This window comes from Periophthalmus magnuspinnatus, chromosome 17 (genome assembly GCF_009829125.3).
Source record: "Periophthalmus magnuspinnatus isolate fPerMag1 chromosome 17, fPerMag1.2.pri, whole genome shotgun sequence".
Classification (NCBI taxonomy): domain Eukaryota; kingdom Metazoa; phylum Chordata; class Actinopteri; order Gobiiformes; family Gobiidae; genus Periophthalmus; species Periophthalmus magnuspinnatus.
In genome coordinates this window covers 24,170,070-24,197,829 of record NC_047142.1, presented here as the reverse complement: position 1 = coordinate 24,197,829, position 27,760 = coordinate 24,170,070, and the positions used below count along the sequence as shown (strand labels likewise).

General features: G+C 40.3%; 2 protein-coding genes across 2 annotated transcripts; both read right to left on the bottom strand.

Moving 5' to 3' along the window:
- Positions 1–5,241: 5,241 nt before the first annotated feature.
- On the bottom strand, positions 5,242–20,601 carry col6a1 (collagen, type VI, alpha 1). The gene is made up of 35 exons (XM_033981854.2): positions 20,324–20,601; positions 19,624–19,753; positions 19,076–19,276; positions 18,824–18,983; positions 18,161–18,274; positions 18,048–18,068; positions 17,649–17,669; positions 17,259–17,303; positions 17,123–17,176; positions 16,996–17,040; positions 16,614–16,640; positions 16,494–16,520; positions 16,367–16,411; positions 16,239–16,292; positions 15,728–15,790; positions 15,533–15,595; positions 15,419–15,472; positions 15,312–15,347; positions 15,168–15,230; positions 14,937–14,999; positions 13,566–13,628; positions 13,340–13,402; positions 13,215–13,265; positions 13,106–13,141; positions 12,858–12,920; positions 9,785–9,850; positions 8,816–8,851; positions 8,463–8,499; positions 8,281–8,289; positions 8,062–8,195; positions 7,634–7,740; positions 7,307–7,493; positions 7,037–7,211; positions 6,911–6,940; positions 5,242–6,830 (listed from the first exon to the last, which is right to left on the bottom strand). Exons 1-35 carry the CDS (start codon positions 20,406–20,408, stop codon positions 6,229–6,231), a joined length of 3,030 nt encoding a protein of 1,009 aa, XP_033837745.1. The 5' UTR covers positions 20,409–20,601; the 3' UTR covers positions 5,242–6,228.
- Positions 20,602–23,061: 2,460 nt separating this feature from the next.
- Positions 23,062–26,807, bottom strand: LOC117384700 (zinc finger protein 14-like). The gene is made up of 7 exons (XM_033981858.2): positions 26,610–26,807; positions 25,963–26,165; positions 25,693–25,785; positions 25,521–25,616; positions 25,344–25,454; positions 25,132–25,261; positions 23,062–25,030 (listed from the first exon to the last, which is right to left on the bottom strand). Exons 1-7 carry the CDS (start codon positions 26,620–26,622, stop codon positions 23,160–23,162), a joined length of 2,517 nt encoding a protein of 838 aa, XP_033837749.1. The 5' UTR covers positions 26,623–26,807; the 3' UTR covers positions 23,062–23,159.
- Between the last annotated feature and the right edge of the window lie 953 nt (positions 26,808–27,760).

The window sequence follows — 27,760 nt, the reverse complement described above, 5'->3', positions numbered from 1 at the left end:
CAAGTCACAGGTCAGATGTTTGCAGTCTGCAACTTGCATTCTGCATTCTGCTTGCAGTCAGAATGCAAGTTTGTTTTTTGTTTTTTTTGCAGTAAAAAACCTGTAATGAAATAATTGCAACTTGGAAAAGATGAATGCCATACTTTGGAAAATTCAAGCAAAGCAATAACTTCTCCATGGAGACAAGTAGGTGATGGACCCGCCCTCTATCCCTCAACGGGAAAGTTACATGGTGCTTTTACGACATATTAACTGAATTTACAAATTCTTGGTTTAAAACCTTTTATTTTTACAGTAACTGTCTTAGACCTGCTCCAGCCTAATCTTACAATTAAAATAAAATAAAAAAATGCTTAAAAGATTAGTGAAATACTATTACTTTTTATATGCAATTTTTACACTATAATTTTACATTTATATTATATATTATATTCATATTTGTGCTTCTTCTGAAAAGTAAATAAGTTGGCTTCTTCTTCAGCACAAGTGAAAACAAAAACCCGATGTATATGTGAAGTTTAAGTGATGGAGAGGAGGCCAGCTGCGGACCAGAAATATATCTCTGAAGCTCCTCTCTGGATCTTGGCTTGAGAATGGATTTTTCCTTAAAAAGAAAAGAAGACTGCAGTGAGAGAGAGGATGAAGAGATGTGTGTGTATGGAGGGGGGTCTGTTCTGCTTTAAACGTGTGACTCACAGAAAAGGAATGGCCCTCCCTCCTTCCCAAAAACAGTTAACCAGCTCTCACACACAAAGTCCTGTATTTTATTTTTCCTTTATTTTTTTCACATGGGGTATAAAGCGCCATTGAGTCTTGAGGGATTTGGCTGTAATCAGATGCAGAATCACAAACAGCATTGACATCTTTTCTCTCACTGTGCTGTAAAAAAGTCACATTCCCTGCAATTGGATCCAGAGCCTCACAAACCAAAAAGTACATGAAAGAGAAGATCAGAACATATATGTCATGGTGCATTTAAATGTTCAGTGTCCGTGGTGATGTGACAAGCGTCAAGGTGAGACACAGTGCAGGCCAAACTAGGACTGTCCCATATAACAAAACAGTGAAAGAGACAGTTTGAGTATTGAGTATTTTTGAATAACAGTAGACAAAACTGTTTACATGACATAGTAGTAGTGATCTCCAGCTTATTTTCCCTCTTTTGTTTTAGTAGTATGAGCTAGTTTTGAGTGTGTAGTTCTTTGATGTAGTAAAATAAAAAATAAAAAAAACTGCATAAAATCATAGCCTGTGTAACTTTTGGCACTGGTTGGAGCAAAAGTCCATCTGGCATTGACTTCTTCTGTTAACGACCAAAAAGTGAGGAGGGAGCAAGAGCGCTGGAGCTGTTTTCATGTTGTAACTATTAGCTGAAATAGCACAGCCTATCAATTTTGGTACTTTAAGGGGTTATATCTGACCAAGTGACAAAGAATAACCATTAACTCCAGTTTAGTCCATACATGCACACAAAGAACCAAAGGGCATGACAGGTTCATCCAGTGGTATTAAAGGATGGGCCAAATGCAGACCTCAAATGTACTAATGAGGCTAAATTGCACCATCAAAACCAACCAAACCAAACAAAACATGCACACTAGGTAAAATCCTCCAGCAAAGGCAGCCTAGCTCAAGATCTGAAGGATGAATCAAATGCAAAGGACATATTTCCCAGGGACAATGAAGAATCCTTAACTTGCAGGAGTAACAGGAGCATGATTTGGACATTTGAGAGTTGAAAGACCTAAAACCCTATTTCTGTGTGATATGAGATCAACATGTTTTATTGAGAAATCATGGTGAAACCAGATTTAACTCAAAACAGCAGTCTAATAAATGCAAGATATTACAACATATTATTGTTACAGTGCACCATGTCCACACAGTAGAGGGATTACTTGACCACTGTAGGGTCCGATGTACGACTTTAAGCCAAATGTTGCTTAAAAGAACAAAATGGTCGATGTGGGATAGTGCTGGCTCGCCTTCACTTTTCACTGGAATCTCTTCCTTCCTTTGCGGCAGATGTGAGCTGTGTTCAGACAGGGCAGCTGGGAGTCGTTATCAGCAGTGTGCACAGATTTGAGCTCGTGCACGCTCAAGTCCATGTGCAAAGCGAATGTCCCCATTACCAGTGAAATTCAGTGGAAAAGGAGGTAGAGTTCAGACAGAAGGCAGTCAGAAGAGGTCCCATTCAGTGTGGCTTCACCAAACAGGAACCGGGAGGAAATTGAGTCTCAAACATAACAGTGAAGAGCCAAGAGAAATTTATAAGGAACAGTCCCACACACAAGCACGGTCCCAGATCTGAAGCTGGGAAAAATATCACATACTTTCACTTAAAACATTCATTTCAAGTTTTATTTTAGGGGTTCAAAGGTTCACAAATTTAACAAAGGCATTGCAATTAGCAGGTAGGCCTATCCCAGTGGCCTAATATTATAATAGTAACAACAGTAGACTTAAATGATTTTTTTAGATAGACCTCTGTTTTCAGACGTTGTCAGTACACAAAATACACATGTTAAAGACAAGTAGACACAGAACAACTCACATGCTGATTAAGGATCTATTCAGTCTAAATGTAATGCAATGTTCACCTTGTGTTGTTTTGAAAACTAAATTGCCTTAACCTTATACTGTGGATCATATAGCCCACTACACTATAGACTGGTTATATATAAATTATAGTCTCATTGCTGACATGCTTTTTAAACTTTGTCCCATATTCAATTAATTGGCGTGCCTACCAACCCTTCTATCTTAAATGTGTCTGAAATTCCTAGAGTCAGACAGGCACACCCATCAGCCCAAACAAACAATCCAACATCAGTGGACAGATCTGATCAAGACAGTTCGCTCTCGTCAGCAGCACAGGAAAAGTCTGTCACTGACTGTGCACACACGGGCACGAGCAGGAATACATGAGATCAAAAACACTGGATTAAAAGAAAACACATGTGTTTTTTATGGGAGCTCTAAGTTCAGCATCCAGTGTTTATTTGCTGTTTGCTCATTTGTGTAGAAATAGAGGTGTGACTATGCAGTGCTGCAGTGCTGAAGTAGGGTTTCTTTTTCTTTGTGCTGTATTTTGGCAGAGGTTAGAGGTTGTGTTCAGTAGCACTGGGAGGTTCAGCGGATGACAAATGCTGAGATCATGGTGGACACTTCTGAAAGTCCAGACGAGGCAGGGGTCATGGTCATTCCCATGAGTCATAGTCATTTTTCAAGAGATGTTACATCTCTATAAGGGAATTCCTATTAACAGATTCTAAGTTCAACTCCTTGGCCATCGGAATATCTGATAAATGCGCCAATATAATTTCACACTACTGTAAGGTGTACTCATAAAAATATATTAGGGGTGACAGCTCAAGCCATTTTACACTGCTGTTGTCTTTAAGCAAGACACTTCACAGTAAGTATGAGAGAGGCATTTACAGTGGCTTGCAAAAGTATTCATCCACCTGGAACTTTTTCAAACTTTGTCAAGTCACAACCACAAATTAAAATATTTTTAAATTTGCATTTTGTGTGAATAAGTAACACAAAATGGTACATCAGTGTGAAGTAGAAAGAAAATTATACATAATTTCCAGATTAAAAAAAAATAAAAAAAATAAAAAAAATTGAAAAGTGCAGCATGCAAAAGTATTCAAGTCAATACTTTGTGGAACCGCCCTTTGCTGCAATTACAGCTGCAAGTCTTTTGGGATATGTCTCCACCAGCTTTACACACCTACCGACTGACATTTTTGCCCATTCTTCCTGGCAAAACAGTTCAAGCTCTGTCAGATTTGATGGAGATGGATGGGTTTGTGAACTGCAGTTTTCAGATCTTGCCACAGATTCTCAATTGGATTTAGGTCCGGACTTTGACTGGGCCATTCTAACACATGAATATGTTTTGCTTTAAACCATTCCACTGCCACTTTGGGTTCATATTTAGGATTATTGTCCTGCTGGAAGGTGAACCTCTGCCCCAGTCTCAAATCTTTTGCAGACTCCAACAGGTGTTCTTCCAAGATTGCCCTGTATTTAGCTCCATCCATCTTCCCATCAACTCTGACCAGCTTCCCTGTTCCAGCTGAAGAAAAGCACCCCCACAGCATGATGCTGCCACCACCGTGTTTGACTGTGGGGATGGTGTGTTCAGAGTGATGTGCAATGTAAGTTTTCCTCCACATATAGTGTTTTTTTCCTTTTAGGCCAAAAAGTTTGATTTTGGTCAGACCACATGTTTGCTGTGTCTTCCAAATGACTTCTAGCGAACTGTAAACGAGACTTCTTATGAATGGTTTCAACAATGGCTTTCTTCTTGCGACTCTTCCATAAAGACCAGATTTGTGTATTGCACGACTAATAGTTGTCCTGTGAACAGATTCCCCCACCTGAGCTGTGGATCTCTGCAGCTCTTCCAGAGTCACCATGGGCCTCCTGGCTGCATCTCTGATGAGTGCTCTTCTTGTTCGCTCTGTAAGTTTTGGTGGACATCCATGTCTGGGTAGGTTTGCAGTTGTGCCATACTCTTTCCATTTCCGGATGATGGATTGAACAGTGCTCCTTGAGATGTTCAACGCTTGGGAAATCTTTTTAGATGTAAGTCCTGCTTTAAACTTCACCACAACTTTTTCTCTCACCTGTTTGGTTTGCTCCTTTGACTTCATTTTGTGGTTTGCTCCCCAACACTCTCTTAACAAACACAAAGCACAGCTGCATTTATACTGAGACAAGATTACACACAGGTGGACTCTTTTTAGTCATTAGGTCAACATTCAATCTTTCCAAAACCATCAGGCAACTTCTAAAAGCAATTGGTTGCAGTCAAGAAAAAGTGGGCTGAATACTTTTTTTATACGTTTTTAATTTTTTTTAAATTTGGAAGTCTTGTAAAATATTTCCTTCCACTTCACATTTGTGTGCCATTTTGTGTTGCTCAATGCTAACAAAATGTATTTAAATTTGTGGTTGTCCTGTGACAATATGTGAAAAAGTTCCAGGGGTATGAATTCTTTTGCAAGTCACTGTAATTGATGGTGTTTGGAGATGCAGCTGTGGCCACAACAATAAAGCATAGTTTTTTATGCAATTCTGACTGAAAAGAAGTTCAGTGACTTATGTACCATCATGTGTGTCTATTTCTATATTATAGAGATCAGGTTTTTTCATTCATGACACCAAATCTGCCACAGTGGTGAAGTATTTACAAATACAAAAATGAAAATACACACACCAAAATCGTTCTGGTGTAGCAACTTTTATTGAGGGGCTCTTACAACACAGAGGGCTGCATAATTTCAGTGTTATTTAAGTGCACAGATTGAATACAATCAGTACAGCCTTAGACCCAGGACAGTGCTGTGTGTTTGTATCTGATGTGTTCTACTGCGTCACTGATGAAGTACCAAGGTGTGTGTTTGACAGAAGCAAATTGGGACCAGCTTTCTGCCATTCCAATCAGGGGTCCCTCAGCAGTTTACATAACATCGCCCAAGGGTCCTCAGTGAAAATTATTTCCATCCGCGCGAAAGCGGTACACTAAAGCACAGGTCAGTACACACATATGCACAGCTGTTGGGTCCTCATCAATCTTAGGTCAAAGGTCATGTTTTGTAAATTAGCCGATCTAATACAGCTTTCAAGTGGTGTTGAGGTACTTAAAGACAGGCTTAACCAATCATGACTCAGCCCTGAATGTTTTTAAGTGTGTCTCAAGTGCTTTAATTTGGTGTTTTTGTAGTAAAATGATGATAGCTGAATAAGTACATAAAGGGTAATGTGAATCCACCACTTGAAAGCAAGCAAGAATTGGTCAATTTGATGCAGTCATTAGGTCATTAGGTTTGGCCTGTTAAGGTTAGATAGTCATCCAGGATGCAGAATACCTGAGTTCAGATCTGATCAAAAGCTACCACCAGTTTAAAATTTATAAAAACTGATGACCTCAACCCTGAACTTTGTCTTAAAATTAGGAAGTCTGCTAAGGGTCTGTACAAAATTGGATATAGCACCATGATGCATGTTATTATCAGCTAAAATTAACAGGAAAAATATATGTCTATGCTGGACTTCCTAGTCTAAAGGCAAAACTCAGGGTAAAAGTTTACATTTATTGGCCAACCACACAATCATTTGTCATCTCCGTAACATTGTAATGAACTTGGGCACAGTGTCTTGTAAATGAAAGTGAATAATCATGGGACTAAAGATGTTGTTTAGAGTTCTGCTCTAGGACATGGCTACTCTGCGGGACACGGTTTGGTGGAAGACACCGCGGAGCAGAGAGGGGTAGTCTGCCACTCTGAACAGGTGGCGCTGGGCATAGGAGATGTTGTCAGGTTGCCCTCGGCTCACCAACACACGCAGATTGGCCTCGTTCACCTGGCTGCCCACCGCGATCACAAACAGCTCCAGATTTGCACCTGCCACTTTGCGCACTTTGTCTGAGAGTGCAGCTGCGGTCACATCCTGGGATCTGCCATCAGAGAACAGCACCACTTTTCTCTTGCTGCCTGAGGCGTCTCCACGGTCCGGCAAGCGAGAAATAGCGAAGTCCAGGGCCTGGAGCACATCAGTGCCGTCGTTTGCAAAGACAGCCTGCTCCACCCGGTGTGACAGCTCTGTGAGGTTGGTGGTCAGAGACTGCTCCATTTTGGTGCTGCGACTGTACTGGGCCACTCCCACACGGACGGTGGGGCTCCTCCTCTCTGGGTCAATGAAGCGCTCCGCCAAACGGCGAACAAAAGTTTTACTGATCTCAAAGTTCTTCTGCCCCACACTAGCAGAGCTATCCATCATCAGTAGGATGTCATGGTTTCGATTGAAAGTGACTGAAACAAAGCAAACAGCAAGATGTAGTTTTGTTCGATTCTGATCATGTTGAGAGATGTTGTTGAGGGAAAATACTCACTGGGACATTTGTAGTCTGGACATTTCTTATCTGGAAAATACAATACATATGGTGTACATTTTTGTGGTTTGTTGTTGAAAAATACATTGTTTATTTAATTTAAGCTATAAATGGTTTAAATGATACCTTGGCAGATTTTAGATGTGAGGTTTTGCAAAAAAGTGTCTTCCAAAAGTTCAGCAAAGTTGTCACGAACAAACGAAAAGCCGGGCTTCTTAGTGTCGCTTTGGCACACCACGTCCTCCAGCTGTTCCAGATTGGGCACACGGCCGGAGTAATCTTTAACTCCTACCCCTCCCACCTGGGTAGAAAAATGTGTTAAAATACAATAATTCTAAATTATGTCCTAAAATATGCAACTTTGTAATAAAAGTCCCTGTTAACATGGTAAAGTACCCTTATGTCTTTTCCACAGAGTACATTGAGGGGCACTTTATCTCGACTTGTGTCTGAGCGTCCATCGGTCAGAACGATCACTACTTTGTTGTCCTTCCTCATTAACTTAATGGTGTTTTGGAGAGCATACTCCAGCGCCTCTCCTGTGTATGTGGCCTCAGCCAGCCACTGCAGGTCTTTCACCATCCTACAAAGCACCGGATTATAACATCAGCAAAATACACAATAATTGGAGAAAATCACTAGACAACTGCCTATATCATACTATTCCTAGTGGATAACATGAAAATGCCATATGACATCAGCACATTTCCGGGAGTCACTCACTGTTTGAATTCGGTGAGGCTGTTGGTGCTCACGCCCAGTTGGACCACTTCCTGAGCCCTGGACCCACTGTACTGGACCACGCTCACAGTTGAGTCATTACCTGAAAACTGCATAAAAACAAAAATAAACAAAAACACCACCACATTTACAACATCATCCACCAACAGCTGTCCACACACTAGTGCTATGGTCTCACCAACATTTCAATGTCCCACCCATCCTGACTAATTATATCCAAACTGGAAGAGCAGAGTCACAGCAAAGGGCCAATTTCATTTTATTTATGCTTTCTATTTTCAGCTGTGAGCCTCATGCAACTTCTTCACAAGGTCCAAGTTATGAAAGCATTCTAACCTAATCAATACCAAAGAATGTTGAAATTATAATGCGCTAAAATGTCAAAATGCATTATTTATGGTGGGCGTTACCTTGACTTGTTGGTCTTTAATCAGTCTGTCGATGACTGTAATGATAAAGTCTTTGGCAAGAGCAAAGTTTGTCAGACCAATACTCTCCGAGCTGTCCACAATGAAGGCCAAGTCCATGGGCGCACATTTACACTCTAAAAACACAAGCAGAAACAAATGTACCAAATCACCCCAAAACAATGAGCGCGCAATTATAATAATGACTGCAAAAAAACTCACCACAGCATGCTGTGAAGTGAAGCAGAGATGTAGAAAACAAACAAATTAAGACAAGAGTCATTAAACATGTGGAAAAACACTGTTCTTTGGGCTTAACATGTTTCGCAATGTGTGGCACATATGTTCATATGGTTTGTGTACATTATATGCACTGTATGTATGTATGCAAATGTCAAACTTACAGCAGAGTTTCATGATGATATCCAGAACTTCACATTCCTGAGGAGAAAGGTGGCACACATGAGTTTAGTTATTGGACTGTTTGAGGCACTACATAAGCACTATTAAATGAACTATGAAATACAAGACGCTGCCAGGCCCCAGATAGCGCTTCAAGTTTCAAAGAAAAGATGAAGAGCAGGAAAAGCATTGAGGTCTTCTACACTGAATGTTTGCTGGGAGGTTTTTGGTGTTTTAATTCAGGAAATTGGATGTTTACCTAACAAACTGATACAGGGGAGTGTTAATCTCACTTTAAGTTTTAATCATGGGCTGGGGCCAAAATGAGTCCATCCACAGTGGATCATATACTCACATCCGTTCCTTGAGGTCCAGGAGGCCCAGGTGGTCCCTGTCAAAAGCATAGATAACATAACTGATACAGTAAAAAGTAAAATGTTCTGCAATGATTGAGCGAATGATTGAAGAAAAGAAAATACACTTGTGATTCTTCAGGCCATACTCCTTTGACTGCAAAACTCCCTCAGTCTGAACCACATCCACACCCACACATTTGAGTGCACTATCTCCACAACAATAAACACATCTTCCAAAAGTTTGTTACCACAGCTTTTTTTTCTCTCAGCAACGGCAAAACATCTGTTTTGTTTTAAAAGACATTTAACTCAGTTTAAGAGCATTTTTTCTGTGACAAAGATGTGGTGAGCTAAGATTTGCAGACAATCGCACATACAACACAGAAACAGAGAGAGAGAGGGGTTAAGTGTAGATTACATAAACAGTCTTGAGACACATGACGCACAGTTCATACAGAAATATGCAGCGGGAACAGAAGCCAGAACAGGAGGAGGAGGAGGAGGGAAAGCATGTACAGGGTTGGCTCAAAGTATGTCCAAAGTTGTTGCTGTTTACTGTTATATTTAGATCAATTGTACACTTAGTTTTTCAACAGGAGCTCAGTTCAGTTGCCAGTGAGTGCTGTGGATTACATATTTCTTTCCACTGCACTGAGTCATGGGTATAATTTCTGTGTTTTTACATGTGGTTTGATGCTACGTTCAACACTGGACAGTAAGCTCACAGTGACTCAGAACTAACCATTGGTACTGTACTACGCAGGGACTTAGTGAATACAAACACAAAGACTCTTGTTTGGTCACAAATGTTCAGGCAATATGAGAGCATGGAAAGACCAAACTTCTACATTAACTACCAGTCCTTTCCTAAGTGAAGTGATCACCAAATGTAAGCTGACAGTGGATGATGTGAGTCCTAAGTCTGTACTTGCTCAGTATTTCAGTATTTCACGGCCCAGTGTTCTTACCGGTCTGCCCTCAGGTCCTCTGTGGCCTTTGGCCCCTTTGGGTCCAGCAGGTCCTGGTTCACTGTTCTGTAAAAAAAGGAAGATTATGTTACAAACTGTGTATAGTTTATTCATATAACATCTTCATATTTACACACATACATAGGCATATTTCCCTTGTGACAGATTCAGAACTATTATAAAAAGGTATCTGGCCCACTGATGAGGTTCCTCTCTATATACTCAGCAACTCCTATCTTCCACTGAATCCTGTATTCCCCTCTAAATCCAGTAGCCGCTAAGGTGAGGGGAATTTTTCAAATGGCTAATACATTGTTTTACTATTGTTGATTCAGTACTACTGAAAACTCCAAATCCACTTGGATGGAAAGTGTGTATCCACCCTTGTGCAGCTGCAGCGAGACGAGTCTCAAGTGAAGACTGTGGTGAATTGAGAGCTTTGCACCAAGAATCACTTTCCCACAGATAACAGAGCATAGTTTAAACAAGGATAGTCATTTATGCAATACGCAGCATAAACAGCTTCTGACATTTTTAAGTAAGCACAGGTCAAGATATTATAATATGGTAAATACATGTTGAAGGATATGTGTCAAATATATATATTTTTTGTTTTATATTATATTTATATTTTCAAAAATCAATCATAATAATTCGAACAACTTTTGATAATTAACATCTGAGTCCTTGGACATCGAGTCCAAACTTTTTTCTCATTGAAACATATTAGCAGCAGAAGGCACAGACCAGTGTTCAACAGAATCATCAGGATGAATGCATTTAACACATTTTTGACCTTTGTCCCTGTAATTAGCCATTGGAACATTACTTTAAAGTCTACATCAATGCAATGGGATGTCATTGAGGTTATAGAGATAGAAATCCTTTTGCAGAAATACATTTGCAGAAAAAGTACAGTTTACAGTAATTGGGGCAAATTTAGCAAGAAGCCCGAGAGCCAACAAAAAAACTTTTTGAGGGCCGTATTTGGCCCCTGGACCACAGTTTGTACACCTAAGTCACTTCAGTCCAAACAACAACTATTTTGATGCTAGAATAAAACCTGTCAAATCTAAATAATATGTACGTAAAACATGAACAGAGTTTTGCAAGAGGGAGAGGCTGACACTCCAAAGAAACAAACAAATGCAGGTGATAAATCTTTTATGTTTTGACGTGAAGCAGACGTAGACTGACGGGTCTGTACTGTTTCATCAGCACAATCTAAGGCATTTACAAAAAACAAGTCAGGAGACAGGGCTCCTAATACCAACCACCTGGCTCCAAGAAATAGGGAGCAGCCATTTTGAATCCACACAAGGTTCAAATTACTTAACTTCAAAAACAATGATTTAGCATGGACCATATCACACAGAGACACCCATGTCCTGACCTTGATGCGTGGTGTCACTCTTCATGAGATTGTTCTCTAAAACTCAAATATATGTGTATCAGTGCTGAGAGGTGCATAGTTTAGGGGTCAAAGGTCTGGGTCTGCCTCTGCCTTCATCTTTTAAGACATGCCCCAATTTATCTCAACCTGTCCCCCATGGCCAGTGCAGGCAAACACAGGTAAGTTCTATTTATAAAAGTAAAGTAATTATTTATTTGTTTAATTCATTAGTAATTTATCTTTGGAGTGAATCAAGATCAGCAATGATATAAAATAAAACTTAACTCACTAAAACTGTTTTAAAATGGTCTTGATATTTATCATAACTATTATGGGATTGTGTGATATTATTGTATGAATGGTTCTTATTCTTTGTTGAAAATGACTATTGTCAATCTGCTGTTTAAAAAAATATGTTTTTAATCATCATTTAATCATCAAGTATTTTTCTTGGAATCATAACTGAATTTTTAAAACACACTGGGGATTTTATATTTATAATTCTAGCCAAAGTTCTCTTGTTTTTTTCCTCATGCTGGTATAACAGGACCCATTTCTCATTAAATAGTTTCTTCTTTGAAATGTCAGACCAGAGAAACAAAGAATAAAAAAGTCTATTCTAAGGAAAAATGCAGCTAAAAAGCCACACACGCACACATACACACGTACACACACACACACACACACACCCCCACACACACACACACACACACACACACACACACCCCATCAGACAGACGATGCTCTGTATTTCACTGCTGGAATGATTGCTTTGTTATGAAACATTGTTCTTTTATTGAAAACTGGAAAGCTGCAGAAATGGGCGGTTCTAGGCAGCCATTTTGATAGTGGTACAAATGTGAAATGCAGTGGTCTACTGAAAAACTTGGAAGAGTTGCTAAGATCTTTTAGAGTCCTTAAGTGAAAGTCTGGACAGCTGCACCTAAGAATGCCCTTTGAGAACACAAAACCTTGATAAGTTGTAAATATTTTTGACCTTGTGGGCTTAAGGCTTACAAAGACGTGAGATTTTATGTATAGAAAGGCAAGAGGTCACTGATTTACAGATGAGAGCTAAGTCTAAACATCTGCAGAAATGTTTATGTCATAAAACTGAGGCCTTGGAAATGCAGTAATTTCAAAGTAAACATGAATGAGTTGAAGCCAGGGTTAAAGTGTTAAAGTGACACCCTATATGGCCGATGTACAGTGGCCACACATGCACTACTACACTCACCAAACTAAGACAGAAACCCCTTCATCTCCTCAGATCATTTTACTCCCTGTATCCATGACAACACCATACACACAGCTGCATCTGCTCAACATCCCCAACCTCCCCACACACACACACATACACACACACACACACACACACTTACACGCAGACACAGCACATACAAGAGCAATTAACTGTTCACATCTACTTACAGCTGCAAAACAAAAGCCAGCAGAGAAATTCATACATTTAAAAGCGGAAGTTTGGTTTTAGAAAAGAGCAGCTCTATGTACATTTTTAATGCTGCAGTTGACAATAAAACAAAAAAAAAAAAATCTGAAAGGGTCAATTAATACCAGACGTGTGACTCACATCCTGTCGGCCTAAAATCGGAATTGGAGACAGATCCAACGAGATCAAGGGCCAAGAAAATCAGGGCCAATAAAAATAAAGACACTTACATCAGGGCCTGGATCCCCAGGCTCTCCATCATCTCCTTTGGGTCCCGGGGTTCCTTTACCACCCTGAGGTCACCACAGGACATGTTGGGAAAGGAAAAAAACTCAGAAATGCACGTATCTGTTGTTTAAATGCAATTAATCTGAGATATGTTAAAGAAAAGTTATTTAAAAACAACACAATCCATATTTTATTTGAAAATGTCGACAGTATCTTATTCTGTCAGATAAAATGTTTTTGTAAAACTTACAGGCTCGCCAGGGTCTCCACGCAAGCCAGGATAACCCTAAAGGAAGCAAATTCACTTTTATCTAAAGTAAGAAAAAATCTTATACATTTTTTTTTTTAGGTAAGTATACCTGGAAACCATGACAACCCACAGTGCCATTTCCAGGGGGGCCATCTTCTCCCTAAAATTCAGAGGCACATCAGTCTCACATCACCACCACCAATCCTCCTCACACAATATAGTGGCCGCTCTCACCCGCTCCCCCATCACGCCTCTGTCTCCTGGAGCACCTTTGATTCCTCTTGGCCCTTTGGGTCCCTGTAAATAAAGCAATTAGAAACAAGATACATGCCACAAAATTGTGTGTCACATAATTTAAGCCTTTGTACTACTAACAGCAGCTCATTAACCAAGAAAATAGTGGAAACTTGACTGTTCTCATTTTACAATAGAGGGAACGTAACTATAATTTTTGACTCACCTCTGGTCCAGGGGGACCCTCATCACCTCTGTAGCCAGGAGCACCTTGTTTGCCAGGCTCACCCTGTGTTCAGATAATCATAATTATTACACAGTTGTGCACATGCATGTTCCAAAAGGTTACACAAGAGGTTGCACAGTCGAATTAATCATCTCCTTATTGCTCTTTGAAAAAAAAAACCCAAAGAATCTAATATATATATATATATATATATATATATATATATATATATATATATATATATATATATATATATATATATATATATATATATATATATATATATATATATATATATATATATATATATATATATATATATATATATATATATACATATATATTGGCTTGCATCTATTAGTTATAGTGTAAATATAGTACAAAGTGTGCATGAAGGTAAACAGACTCAAGTCCGATGAAATGTTAAAAACATCATAGCTATTCTGCAGTGAAACAGGCAACACAAAATAACCCAGTGTCCTCTTAACTTTGGTCTGCGTCCAGCTAACGACAGCTGAGCGCAGCTGCTATTTGTAATGATCTAAACATTTGAGTAAAATCCATTTTTTTCTCACACAGTTGAAAATGGAACAACCACAATGTTCCCATGAAAACCCACTTATTAGCAGATTACAGCGTCCATTCCAGGCTTCGCTTTAAAATATACATTTACACAACTATTTAGTGAGCCCATCAGTACTTGAGCTATTATTGAGTTTCAATACAATACAATTGAAATACCTGGCCTGAATGATGCGAACGTCACATGACCTAATACACACCTTCATTTATGAGGTGTTTTTGAGGATAAAGTGTTTACTGACTGGGAGCATTTGAGGTGGGTCTAATGTGTCGGTTATTCCATGTTATTTGTTGGTTATATTTTCATTCGCCATTCAGCACTGATGAGGAAAGTGCAGCCTGAAGCACAAAAGAGCTATTGAAGGTTGTGACATCACGGAGGTAACCACAACTAACGCTTGTAACATATTATTATTATTACACTGCCTTGAGCCCCATTAAGAAAACCATAGTGAGGCTTTGGCTGGAGCAGGAGAGAAGAAGTGAGTCAGAGGGGAAAGACTGAGCGTGGATGTTCCCTAGAGAAGTAAACTCTGGGAACAAGCTGCAGGACATGAAGCTTGAAGGTAGTGGGCAGTTCTGGGGTAGCCGCCAGGTGGGTCTCTGTTTTGGCTGAGGCTCAGTGCACGCCCCCTCAGCATGCACAATAAATGCACGGGCTTTCCAAGTGGAAAAAGGGATGCTTTCCAGAAGGAAAAAGTGTGCTTTGAACTATGCCTCTTGTTTCTGAGCAAGCTAAAGCTAGGCTTGTAAATCTGTTCATCATATCTGCATTTTGGAGTGTCTTACGGGGTCTCCGTTGGGGCCAGTTGAGCCCTCCCTCCCTTGCTCTCCACGGGGCCCTGGCTCACCCTGAAAATGCACAACAAACACAAAGTTAGTAAATTCAAGACTGTAACTATAACAGACCATGACGTTTTTTGGTTTTTAGGATCACACTAAGTGTGAACATGTTCAGTTTTCATCTTGCATCCAATCAATATTTTGTGTCTTTATAATCTTTATTATGAATAACATTACCGTCTCTCCTCTGGGGCCTCTATTTCCGCGAGAACCTTGCTCCCCTTTCTCTCCGACTTGTCCCTACAAGGATTTAAAACAGAAGTGACTCTCTGGCAGCACTCACACAAACACTGTCACTCAAATAAAAGTAAATGTCCTCACTCTCTCTCCTCGGGCTCCATCTTTTCCAGGTTCACCCTAAAAGACACAAAGACTTGAATGTAAATCTGTAATATGTGATATTTTAGTAGTATCTCAAATTCACTTACATCGTCACCACGTTCTCCTTTGTCCCCGTTGGCTCCAGGCGGCCCACGTTCTCCCTATAATAAAATGCATATTACCACTACTGAATGCTTTAACCTACCTGTGTGTCTTTTTACCTGTGGCCCCAGCAGGCCGTAATTTCCAGGACGTCCAGGCTCACCGTCTTGTCCAGGATCACCCTGAAATACAATTAGTCAATTTGTAATTTAGACCACTGGGGGTCCAAACAATCAAAAACAACAGTCACAATAAAATTATAAAACTATTTTCAGGATCATATTGTGAAATGACATGTCATGTGAATGATTTACCTTTTCTCCTTTCTGTCCATAAGAACCAGAGTCTCCCTTTGGTCCAGGCTCTCCTTGTAGACCCTGGAAACAGCAAAAACACAAATGCTCATTACACAATCAGGAAGTCTGAAATCACAAGTAAAAAGTCCATGTGTATGGAGCACATATACATGCACGTATGTATGTGTTTATTTACAAGACAACTATGTTTGCTTCATTTATACAGTCTGACAGAGAGAATGTAAACTAAAGTGTGATTAAAGACCGATGAGCTCAAGTGGCTCTGGGGCCCATACAAATGCACACAAAGCATTCCTAAAACTGTGGCCACAGCTAATGGCTAATGGGTAAACATGCACATGTCTGTATATGTGCACAACTGATTGAAACAATCTGTATACAAAAAATGGCAGTTCAAATCTCAGAGATTATTTTCATATCAAAGTGCTGCCCAGATGGGTTGTTATCCAACTAGAAATAAAAAGTGAAACAATATCAGGGTTGGTGCAAAATTGAAATTGGTACCCACATCTGACCCAGGAGACCCTTTACAGCCAGGAAGACCAGGATAACCGGGCTCACCCTAGTGAGAAACAAAACATAATTAACATTACATAATCAATCATTGTATATGCACTTAGCACTTTTTCTGTTTACCTTGCGCCCATCAATGCCATCTATTCCTCTCTGGCCTTTATCTCCCTAAAAGAAACAAGCAGGTGAAGGATTTGGTTTAGCATAAAAGCATTATGCTCGTAGATTAAAAGCAAGGTAAAAAGTTCACCTTGTAGCCTTTATGTCCTCTTTCACCCTACACAAAAGATAAATGCAGTTATACAGTTAATAATCCATCAATAATCTATGTAAAATATTAAAGTAATGCAAATGTGGGGGTTAGCATCACCTTCTCTCCTCTGCCTCCACGGTCTCCCTGTAAACACAAACACAAATCAGAATCAGAATCAGAATCAGAAGACTTTTATTGCCATAATGACACAATGTTCACTATATGTTGACTTCTACACTCTTACAGAGAATGTTACACGATTAAAGCATTTTTGACCAGGTAAAGATGAACACATAACGTGTTTTCAGTGACTCAAAATGCCTCTTAAAATGTGTTTCCATTGTAACCACTGTGCATAGGAAGTGACATCACGCCAATCGGCATCTCATATGCTAAGCTGTCAAATCGAGGCATACATACATGCATGAACTGGTCTTTGTAAAAGACTTAGGTATATAAAACAAATAAATTCCTTATTAGATTCCTCATTATGACGTACCTTCATTCCGCTGTAACCAACTGGACCAGGATCTCCAACGGCGCCCTAGATCATAAATAATGACACGTTTTTAGAAAACAGACTGTACAGCATTTAGAATAAATGGTTGTGCAGATAAAATGCCTACCACATCTCCAATATCTCCTTTCTCTCCGGGCATACCAGGTCGGCCTGTTTCTCCCTGTAATTACACACAATTAAACTTTTATTATCAGGGCATATGTAAGTTATAGCGGTAAGTGTTCACATCATTATCAAGTTACCTTAGAGCCACTATCACCATCTGGACCTTTTTCCCCTCCAGGTGCCTAGAGAACAAAGGAAAAACATGATTTATATCCCACCTTTAAAGAGTCAACAAGCTCTATAGTGCATTATTCATTTGCTTGATCCTCAGTGATGGTAAAAAAAAAAATAGCTACAGCTGCCCTGGGGTAGACTAACCGAAGTGAACCTGCTAGTCTGAGCCATTGGGTCCTTCGACCACCACCAGTCTCTCATGCACACACCACATTTATCGGTAGGTGAGGTTTCTTGCCAAAGTTTCTTGCTTAGCTTCCAAAATCAGGTGGGCATTCTCAAGGTGGTATGGCCAAAGTAGGTACAAAGTTATTAAACCAAAATTAAAATAAAGTAGTAGATACGATACTTACGTTGCAATCAAATGAGCAGCACTAAAATAAAAGAATAGAGGAACATACATTAATAACAAGAAAAAAACTTGATTCATATAATTATGTTATTAATATTCTATGTAAATCACTAGATAGATTGTTCTTTTTAGTGGCTTGCCACTTGGTTATAAAACAATACAACAATATTAAAATGTCAGGATTACATACACTGACCAACAATATTAGTATTTTATAAATGCCCAATCATGTGTCCACTGAAGGATTGTGTAATTGTGAATGATAGCTTTATTAGCATGTTTTAGCTGATAATAAGCATAAAAATACTGGGTTAAGTGTTTTGTGTGTCTGTATTTAATTTTTTTTTTTTTTTTTTGCATAATAGCAACTGAAGATTATGTCCGTGCATTAAGTACTTACCACATCCTTTGTCTCATTTGTCTATAAACAAAACAAAAAGTCCACACATTACTTCAGATTTTGCCTTAGAGTTTATAGACAGTGAAAAAACACATACACATACAAACACATACAATCATATCAATGATTGTCCTAATTGTCCCGATGTTGGTCGACCTGGAGTCGTCTGCTGCTGTGAAGTTTTGTCTATAGGCGTGGTCTGTGGCAATCACTGACAGCCTGGTGTCCTGGTAAAACATAAGATATTAATTAAACATGCATAAAGGGTTTATTCCTTAAATACAAACACTTCAGAAATGCTACTCAGTGATATCTGAGTGATATATTAAACAAAAGCAAATGTTAGACACAGATTGTTAAATAAATCAAAAACTCACCAACTGTGTCAAAAAAGCCCCATATTATATACTACTCGGGCTTGTAAAACTTTTGAGCATCCTATCTTGGTATTTCATATTGCAATGCTGTAAATAAAGCTACAACACTGAAGGTAATTAAAACGTGAAGGTCCTGTGAAGGTGTATAGACATAAAAATACAAAGGGGCACTTTTTTAACCATCCCCCCAATGACATCATCATGTAGTGGGAGAAAACCAATTGAGCTCTGGGTCAAGAGAGAAAGCCTAAATATGCCGCATTACGCCACACAACATTTCTTATGAGGAACCCATTAAAACACGATAGTTCAATAGCTCAAACACATAAGTAAGTGTAATATCGCAGCATTAAATGATAGTTTTAGATGAGGTTTGCCAAACAAAACATATGAAAATACCTCTTGATCAGGTGAGATGGCCACAGCGAACACTTTGACCCCATGCTGCCGGGCTTCATTAGCCGCCTCTTGCACTCCTCCACAGGGCTCTTTGTATCCGGTCAGAGGATGCCCATCTGTCACCACCACAATGTATTTGTTCTCATGATAGTGGGACCCCCTGCAGCGACGCATAATTGAGTAAATGTTGCACAAATAATTTACTATTATGCTTAATATATAAATTTGCTTTATGATAGCTGCAAATATTACCCAACAAGAAGCTCTGCAATGCCCCTTTTGATGGCACAGTCAGTGTAGGTGCCTTTGCCAATGTATTTGATGCCATCAATGGCGGCCTTCAGTTGATTCTTGCTCGTGCTCATGTCCATCAGCTCTCCCACGATCTCAATATCATCACTGTAGTGCAGGGCTCCTGAGTTCCAGGTCAAGTACCGGTCACAGCGATGACGACTGTGGGAAAATCAATCAAGAGTGATTTTCCAAAGAGTGTTTCTAATATATTACAATTATTATCAATACTAAACATAGGCTATTGTATTTAGTATAGACAGTGTAGTGCAGATTTTACAAGTTTAAACTTATACCTCCATATATCTGTAAATTTCATGTTAAGATCCAAGATTGTGCTAGCAGGATAAAACATATACAGTTTTTTTCTGGTAGTCTATAAGCTGGCATGCCATTGAGGTAAAAAGTCATGTGGGGGCAACTGAGCAGTGAGTGGCTTAATGTGGTTCCACTCTCCAGGAAATGGTTGAGGTAATTGGCTGTAAACAAATGCAGTGTATGAGCCTTACATGTCACGGAGTTGATCTAGAAACAGCTTGGTGAAGTCCTTGATCTGGTTTATGTAAAATGCAGGGGGCTTCTGTCGGAGGGCGACACTCTCAGAAGTATCCAAAACAAAGAAAAGGTCAACAGGGCACTCTAAACAAAACAGCAAAAATAATAATGGTTATTTATTGGACAAGGCCAAAAATTAATATGTTTTTGCGTCTTAGTATTTAGAATGAACTATTATTTTTTATTACAGGTGCCTGCTGCTGCAACATCTTGGGCTGTAGACAACATCAATGACAGGTGTAGGCCTGTACTTCCTGTCAGACTTGTGGGGCCTGAAGCTTCCCAACTGCTGCAGCATCTTTACAGTGAGGCTGGCTTTAGGTTGTTACTGATTCAAAAGTCTAACATCTCAGATTATGTATCCATCTAATCACTCATAAAGCTTGTATTCATCCACTACCTATCTTTTCAATTAAGGCCGGCTAAACGCTGCTGCTAAACATCTATAATCCTCTGTTACAGTTATTCATTATTTCAAGGATCTTCACTGAGGGCGTCAGTAAAAAGACCATATGACATCTGGACCATTATAGACACCACACAATACAGGTCACTCAACATACTACACATCCATGCACAACTGACTGAGGACTCAGATCAGATGACATAAAAACATATCAACACTCATAGACTAGTAGTAATTAGTTAACTTACCCGCAAATTTGGGTCTTTCGACCTGCGCCTGCGATACAGTCTGGAGTACGCACAGAAGTACAAGGAGATTTCTCAAGGTCTCCATGCTCAAACTTTCGGCAAAATCTATAAAACCAACACAAACAACCCTGGCCGCTCCAACACAACCACCGAATCCACCCGGGCCCAAACCCGGGTACCGTTAATCAGATTCGGTATCTTTTAAGGAACCAGCGCTCCACCGCAGTAACTCCGAGGCAAGAGCCAGAGCGCGCAGAGGAGGACCGGAGCGCACGGCCAGGAGGGAGGAGGAGGAGGGAGGAGTTCACGCGCGTAGTTCAGAGACTATGAACGGGAACGCGCACGGACAAATGCTACACAATTTCTGCAGATATGTATGCTCCCATAAAAGGGACTCACAGGGAACAGGACTGAATAATACTTTGGAGAATGCACAAACGACTGTGTTTTGGATTGGCTTAAAGGTTAAAAAAATATATAATAAATAATAGAAACTGAGAAGCAAACTATGACTATTTTCACCAACTTAGACCATTACACCACATTTTTAAGATTATTAGTGGAGTGGAGTGATTTTAATAAAACAGCAGCTGAAGCACATTGGACGCATTTGTTAAGGAGGTGAACGCTCACATCTGGTTCACTTTGGCATCCAGACCTGACCTGATCATAAAAGCAGTAGAAATGGACTGGAGAAATGGACTTTTTTTTTTTTTACATTACTTGCACAAAAGAAGTAGAGACACAGTGCCATCTAGCGTGCAACAAAGCAACAAGTTGGACGGGACATAGGAAAGTGTTTGGGGAGGGGGACGCAGAGGCGGGAAAAGTCATCTGGCAAGGTGCTGGCGTGGGTGGATGCTGCATGGTTGCCTTGGATGTTGGTTTTTGTTTGTATTTAAATGGTGAGGGATTTTTGCAGAAAAGGCACTGGTCTGGACTCACTTTTTCCACTGAGATCACTGAAAAAGAGGAGAGGAAGGAGTGATGAAGAGGGAGGGAGAGAGAGAGGGGAGGGGGAGTAAAGGGGTACATCTGGTAGTGATCTGGTTTTAATAGTGGCTCTCATAGTAAATCTGCAGGATTCTTGGCGAAGTCTGGCTGTCTATAAAGTGTGCTGCAAGTATATGCATTAGAACACTGTTTAGCACTCTGATGTCTCAATACCAGTCGTCATTATGAATGCATTTCTTCATAAACTCAAGGGGAAATTATTAGTCACAGGCGTGTTTCCAGTTTTCACCACATTTATTATGGGTGTGCTATGCTCATTGCATTAAAAATAGGCATGTGGGGTTCCGTGTGTACCTGGGTAAACTACTAAAAAGAAGAAAAACACCGTAAGAAACACTGGGCACAAGTTGGAGAATAAATGGATGCAAAGAGAGGTGAGGAGGAGTAGAACCTCTACGTCAGAAAGCAAAGAACTGAACCAGACATGAAGGCCAATATTAAACAAGGGTCTTAAAAGTCAGATTATTTCGGTACATTTACAAAGCTAGTAAAAATCTGTGAACCCAGTAATAAGAACAGATTTCAAAACTGTTTTTGGTGCGTACATGCCCAAGAGAAATCCGATTAGTGTTTAGAGTTACTGTTGCATTTGGAGTTAATTTCAATCTTTAACATCTTTCATTGTTGTCTTGCAATTGTTGCCGCAATTGTTTGTGTCGCAACGTCAGGTGCAGGTGCGGACCAAGGAGTGCAGGCTCGGGGCAGATTTACAGTGTTTAGAGTTTGTGCAAAAAACAGCTTTCAATAGTTCATATAGCACACGCGGGGAGCAGGGTTGAAGCAGGGTCGGAGCAGGAACGGTCCAGCAAGCAGGAAGAAGACACTCATATGATCCGGCACCGAACAGGATGTTGATACGCAGACGATCTCGCACCGAGTGTCTGGTCCTGGCTCCACTTATGCTCCGCAACAGGTGGAGGTAATTGCGCTGATGCGCTCCAGGTGCATCAGCGCATTTCATACACAGCTGAAATATGACTGAGATGAAACCCAAACATGGCACATGAAATGTCTTGAAAAACACATTTCCAGCTAAAACTTGAACGTTATCTGTGCGCATATGGAGGAGATTATTGGCATCGTGCGCATGCAGCAGCATGAGGTCACTGTGCTGGGGTCCAAATAATGATGGTGATCACATACGGAGGGGGCGGGGGTCCCAGGGTGAAAGTCGGGGTATCAAAGATTAGCCCACTACTGCAAAAAGGGCAAAAGAGGTAAAAGCGGTAAAGATGAAAGGATTTACATTTAAAGGGAAAATGAAACTATGCATTTGGTACTGCTAAAAAAACCAGCAACATTCCAAAGTGAATGAGGGATGTTTAAATAATGTTAATGAGGGAAAAGAGCTGAACTTCCTGTACATTTGATTCCCATCGGTTTAACTCATGGACGAACAAATGCTCTGCACTTTAAAACTCACATCAACTTAAGTATATATTTTAGCAAACCAAAAAAAAAAAAAAGAAGATAAAATATTGATTATTGTTGATGGTTTCCTCTAGTTTATGCAATGCAATGTAATTCATACATTAAATAAACAAGCAGGACGGTGACTTCAATCATTATATGCCCAATATGTTTGGCTTTTCATATTCCAATTTATTATTGTGAATATTGTGAATTTTGGTAATCTGCTGACATCTACTGTTCAGAATTACTAGTTTGTGCCTTGACTTGAAAATGAATCTTGTGCAATCAGAAAGAAGAAACCACACAAGGATAACTTAAATCCAAAAAATATATTTATCAATATTAACAGCATTCACACAAAATATCTAATGTCCTTCCTATTTCAGTCAGTTTAGCATTGAGTCTTTCCTCAGGCCATGTTGGAGTGGCTCTTCAGGTGCCTCCTCAGGTGGTGCAGACAGGTGTAGGTCTTGGGGCACAGGTGGCAGTGATATGGCCGTACACCAGAGTGATTGAGCATATGCTGTTTCAGGACACTCCCATCTGAGAAGGCCTTTCCACACTGAGAACAGACATAGGGGCGCTCCCCCGTGTGGACGCGCATGTGAACTGTCACTTTGTGAGCCATAGTGAAGCCTTTTCCACACACAGTGCATTTAAAGGGCCTCTCTCCTGTGTGTGTGAGTCTGTGTGTACGCATTGCCCCCATTTGAGAGAAAGCCTTCCCACAGTCTGGGCAGGCGTGGGGCTTCTCCCCGCTGTGCACACGGCTGTGGCTCCTCAGACCTCCGGCCGTCGAGAAGCACTGAGAGCACTGAGAGCACTGGTACGGCCGCTCCCCTGTGTGTGTGCGCATGTGCTGTTTTAAGTCATAGCGGTTTCTGAAGCCCCGCCCACAGACAACACAGTTCTCTGGGCGCTCGTCACTGTGCCGCAGCTCATGGTTGTTGAGGCATTTCTCGGACAGGAAACACTTGCCACACTCTTGGCACTGATATGGCTTCTCATGGTCTACTCTCTGATGGTACTTGAGCTCGCTGATCCCAGGGAAGGTCTCGTCACAGTAACGACACCTGAATCGGTGATTGGGGCTGTAGGGGAGCTGGTGCTCATTCAACTGATGATTCCTCAGTAAATGTGCCATCTTGAAAGTCTTTCCACAGTGAGAGCACTCGTACTTTGTGAGCAGCTGCACACACTGGTGTCTCACTCGATCATGTAGAGACCTGAACTGGCAACCACATTTAGTGCAAATATGAGCTGCGTTTTTGCATTTTCTCTTCCTGTGTCCTGACAGGTGTGCCTCAGTTCTGAAAGCTTTACCGCACTGTGAACATTTGTATGGCTTCACCGCAGTGTGAAACCTCTGGTGCTCCAAAAACTCAAAGCGATATTTGAAGCTCCTGCCACACAGTGGACAGTTGTGTGTGACACGGCCACGCTGATAAACAGCTTTGACAGTTTTTCGAGAAAAAGACACTGATGATGTGCTATGAGTTGAGCAACGTTTGCCGAGTTTCCCTCCACTCATTAGCGTCACTGTATCTAATTCACCCACTTCTTCATGACGTTGTTCATGTTTAGAAAGACTCTTGGAAGAGATGAAGCTTTTGCCACATTGCTTACATTCATAAGGCTTGTCGTGATCCACCTGTTGGTGATACTTGAGGTCACCTATCCCTGAGAAGCCAGCTCCACAGTGGCTACACTTGAAGAGGCGGCTCGGAACATGAGTGAGCAGATGATCCTTCAAAGTGCTCAAATTCTGAAAACTCTTCCCACATTGTCCGCAGTCATGCCTTCGGCTATGTTTGGGACAGTGGTGTCTAAACTTCTCCAGTGACGTTGGGAAACTCTTTCCACACTTAATGCAAATATAAGCTGCATTTTTACACTTGCGTAGTCGGTGCCCTGCGAGTAGAGTAGCAGTTCTAAAAGCCCTGCCACATTCAGAGCAGTTGTATGGCTGCAAACCGCTGTGGACCCTCTGGTGCTCAATCAGAACAGAGTGGTGCTTAAAGCCTTTATTACACTCGGAGCATTTGTGCAAACCAGGTTGCTGAGAGTGACGAGGAGATAAAGGGATGTCCGACCTTTTGGGGGATTCAGGGAAGTCATTCGATGTGGATGGGTTTGTGGAAAGTTCTTCATCAAACATGACAATCTGAGGCACATCATTGTTGTCATCATCACAAGCACTTGGGTGTGAAGCAATAGCTACCTCCAGTGATGGAGGCAGAGAGAGTGAGGGAATCAGGAGGTCGTCTGACGGAAAAGGAGCTGCAAGGAGAAGTTAATCCTTTTCACTATTGGCAAAAAATATAAATATGCACGAACACATATGCACTTTATTTAATATTTCACAAAAATATCATGCATACCAACACTAGTCTTCACCAGCTTGCCATGACACTGCTTGCTTTGCAGAAGAAATTTGAGGTCTTCTCCATTTGAGACACATTGCATGTACTCCTCAAGGACAGAGGGGGAAGCACTGATCCATGAAGCGGTCTATCCCATGAAGTGTTAAAAAAATTAGTATTAAATTGAAAACCATAGCAAACGTAAAACATATCAATCTACATACAGTTACCTGTTTAAAATCTGGTATTGGCAGCAGTTCCTCCAGCCTGGTAAAGAATTCACAAACCAATGTTTCAAGTGCTGTGTCGAAATCAGGGCCATACTCCACAGGAAACACATTCTGTTAGGAACACTTTAATTAACACTATTTGAAGATGTATGTCTACATTATCAGATACAATCTTACCTTGAGGAAGTGCTCTCTGCCATCAGTGTCTTCAATAAGCCCTTGGACTAGTTTCATAAAGTTTGCTTCTGGTGCATCAATCACATGGTCATTTGTCTAAATAAGTAGAGACACAATAGTAAACTGCATGGCATAAAAGTATAAAATGTCTTTGAAACTAATTAAAACAAACCTCTTCAATGTAAGACGATCTGATCCTGTTAAGGTGCGTCTCAACAGCCTTAAGGTCTTCGGGGTGCTCAGAGCGGAGCAGTTCAAGAGTTGTCTTTGAAACAGAAAACATTTCTTTCATTTCAGTGAACAGTCACAATTCATGCCTAATCAAATAATCTAAATCTAACAAAAATAGTGGCATCAACATGGAAAATGTTTACACTTCCAATGTTTCTTATAAATCATCCAGTTTTTACTTGTGTAAATTGCTATATCATCTGGCACTCACCCTGGCCCTGAGCCCTAGAGACAGCAGCCTCCCCTCCCTTTCGCTCATCAGCTCCGGCACCGCCTCTGTCACAGTGGAGACAAACTCCTCCAGTCTCCCGTAGTGATGCGTGTTCCTCTGCCGCACCACCTCCCACATCACCGCAGACATCAGGCGCAGCGGAGGCACCAGAAGCGCCAGGGAGGACAGGGGCACGGTCAACTCTAAAAAGGAAAAGACTTATTCAATCTGTAATGCACCAAGTTACCTTTCCATATTACAAACGTGCTTATAGCAAAACACAATGTCAACTACATTTAAATAAACCCTATATCTTACATTAGTAATTATATTGGCTACAGATGCTAAATATACTAAACAATACAAATATGTACGTAGGCAGCCCTTTTGCAAAACTGAAATGGTAGTTAGTTTATACAGTGAACATGTTATTAATAATTGCTAATAATGCCGTAATATAGCGTATAATAAATTGAAAGATTTAGGGCACAAAAAGTGTCAGGATAAGGACATCGGCCGCAGACAGTCTTGTTCCAGAGATTAGTCGAGGCCTAGTGAGTTTTTGCTAACATTCGCTTTAGCCGTGTTGTTAGCACTGCCATTGACGGAAAATACACACCAGTCTTTCTATGGTGACGTATACGTACCCATATCATTCATTTTGGAAACCCAGAGGAACCGTGTGAGGAAATATTGTTAAAACAGGTTGTTTTGCATACTCGCGGTTAGCATTTTAGCTAGCTGCATACGCAGCTTCAGGCGCCAACTTCTTCCTGAAACGCGCTACAGTCGGCTGCAGCACTGGCTGCACAGTATCGGGTTTGTTTGTATGGCGTTGCATTTGCTGTACGGGACAAACCGAGGAAGGCGGGATATTTTATATTTGGGGAGAGCGGAAGCCGCGCCATCTATCGGGACAGTAAAAATATTAAATTCAACAACCAACTATTACGTTTTATAGTAAAATAAATGCAATATGATCAAAACGAGGCTTTATAACAACTGAACATAACAACTGAACATAAGGACAACTGAAAGGTGCATGATCTTGAGCAGATCTACGAGCAAGAATCACGTGTCCGTCTGTAAAGCAACGATGTGGTCAGGCTTTTGTTGTAGTAGCACATGGATCCTGTAGATGGCAGTATTTTTCTTTCAAACGCAGTCTTATTAAAAGTAATGTAATTAGATTGCTCCATCTGGACTGTCACGGTGGATCAATGATTAGCACGATACCATAACATTACTTCTGTAATAGTGCCTGATTTTGTAATGAAGAAATCAATCATCGTCCAAAATCCTATTAATTTCTCTATCCTTTGAGAACAACACAACTGCTAATAATAATATAACTAAATATATGTATTTCAATCAGCAGTAAAAACAGAAAGTAGCAATAAATTAAATGGTTGCTAAAATATGAAATGGCAATTCTTAGTACAATAGCATTAAATAGTCCAATACTCAACATAATAAAAAGCTACATATAGTGGACCAGTTATATAGGCTGTAGAGGACTTATTTTATCATGCTGACATTATTTTCTGTGAGCCATTTTGTAATTAGACATAGTGCCTTTTTAATCTTTAAAAATGTTTTCTCTCTCTCATGATGCTTTAATCTCTGCCACATGTTCAAATGCTCAAAAAAATCAGATCAATTACCAAGTCACAACCATTCAAGGCACATTTTATGCTGTTTTGTGATTGTTAATCCTTTCCTTTTTGTAATTATGTATTGTGTCGATGTGCACAATAATATCCACCGTGCTCTATATGAAGTACATGCATGATGGAGA

What these genes read in the sequence shown, in the direction of transcription:
- col6a1 (XM_033981854.2), bottom strand. Translation starts at nt 20,408, where the DNA reads ATGGAGACCTTGAGAAATCTCCTTGTACTTCTGTGCGTACTCCAGACT. An exon ending in CTAGATCAACTCCGTGACAT is followed by an intron (nt 19,277 to 19,623) that starts GTAAGGCTCATA and finishes ATTTTCCCACAG; the next exon opens with TCGTCATCGCTGTGACCGGT. An exon ending in ATTGCAGAGCTTCTTGTTGG is followed by an intron (nt 18,984 to 19,075) that starts GTAATATTTGCA and finishes GCGTCGCTGCAG; the next exon opens with GGGGTCCCACTATCATGAGA.
- LOC117384700 (XM_033981858.2), bottom strand. An exon ending in CAATACCAGATTTTAAACAG is followed by an intron (nt 25,262 to 25,343) that starts GTAACTGTATGT and finishes TTCATGGGATAG; the next exon opens with ACCGCTTCATGGATCAGTGC. An exon ending in GCTGGTGAAGACTAGTGTTG is followed by an intron (nt 25,031 to 25,131) that starts GTATGCATGATA and finishes TTCTCCTTGCAG; the next exon opens with CTCCTTTTCCGTCAGACGAC.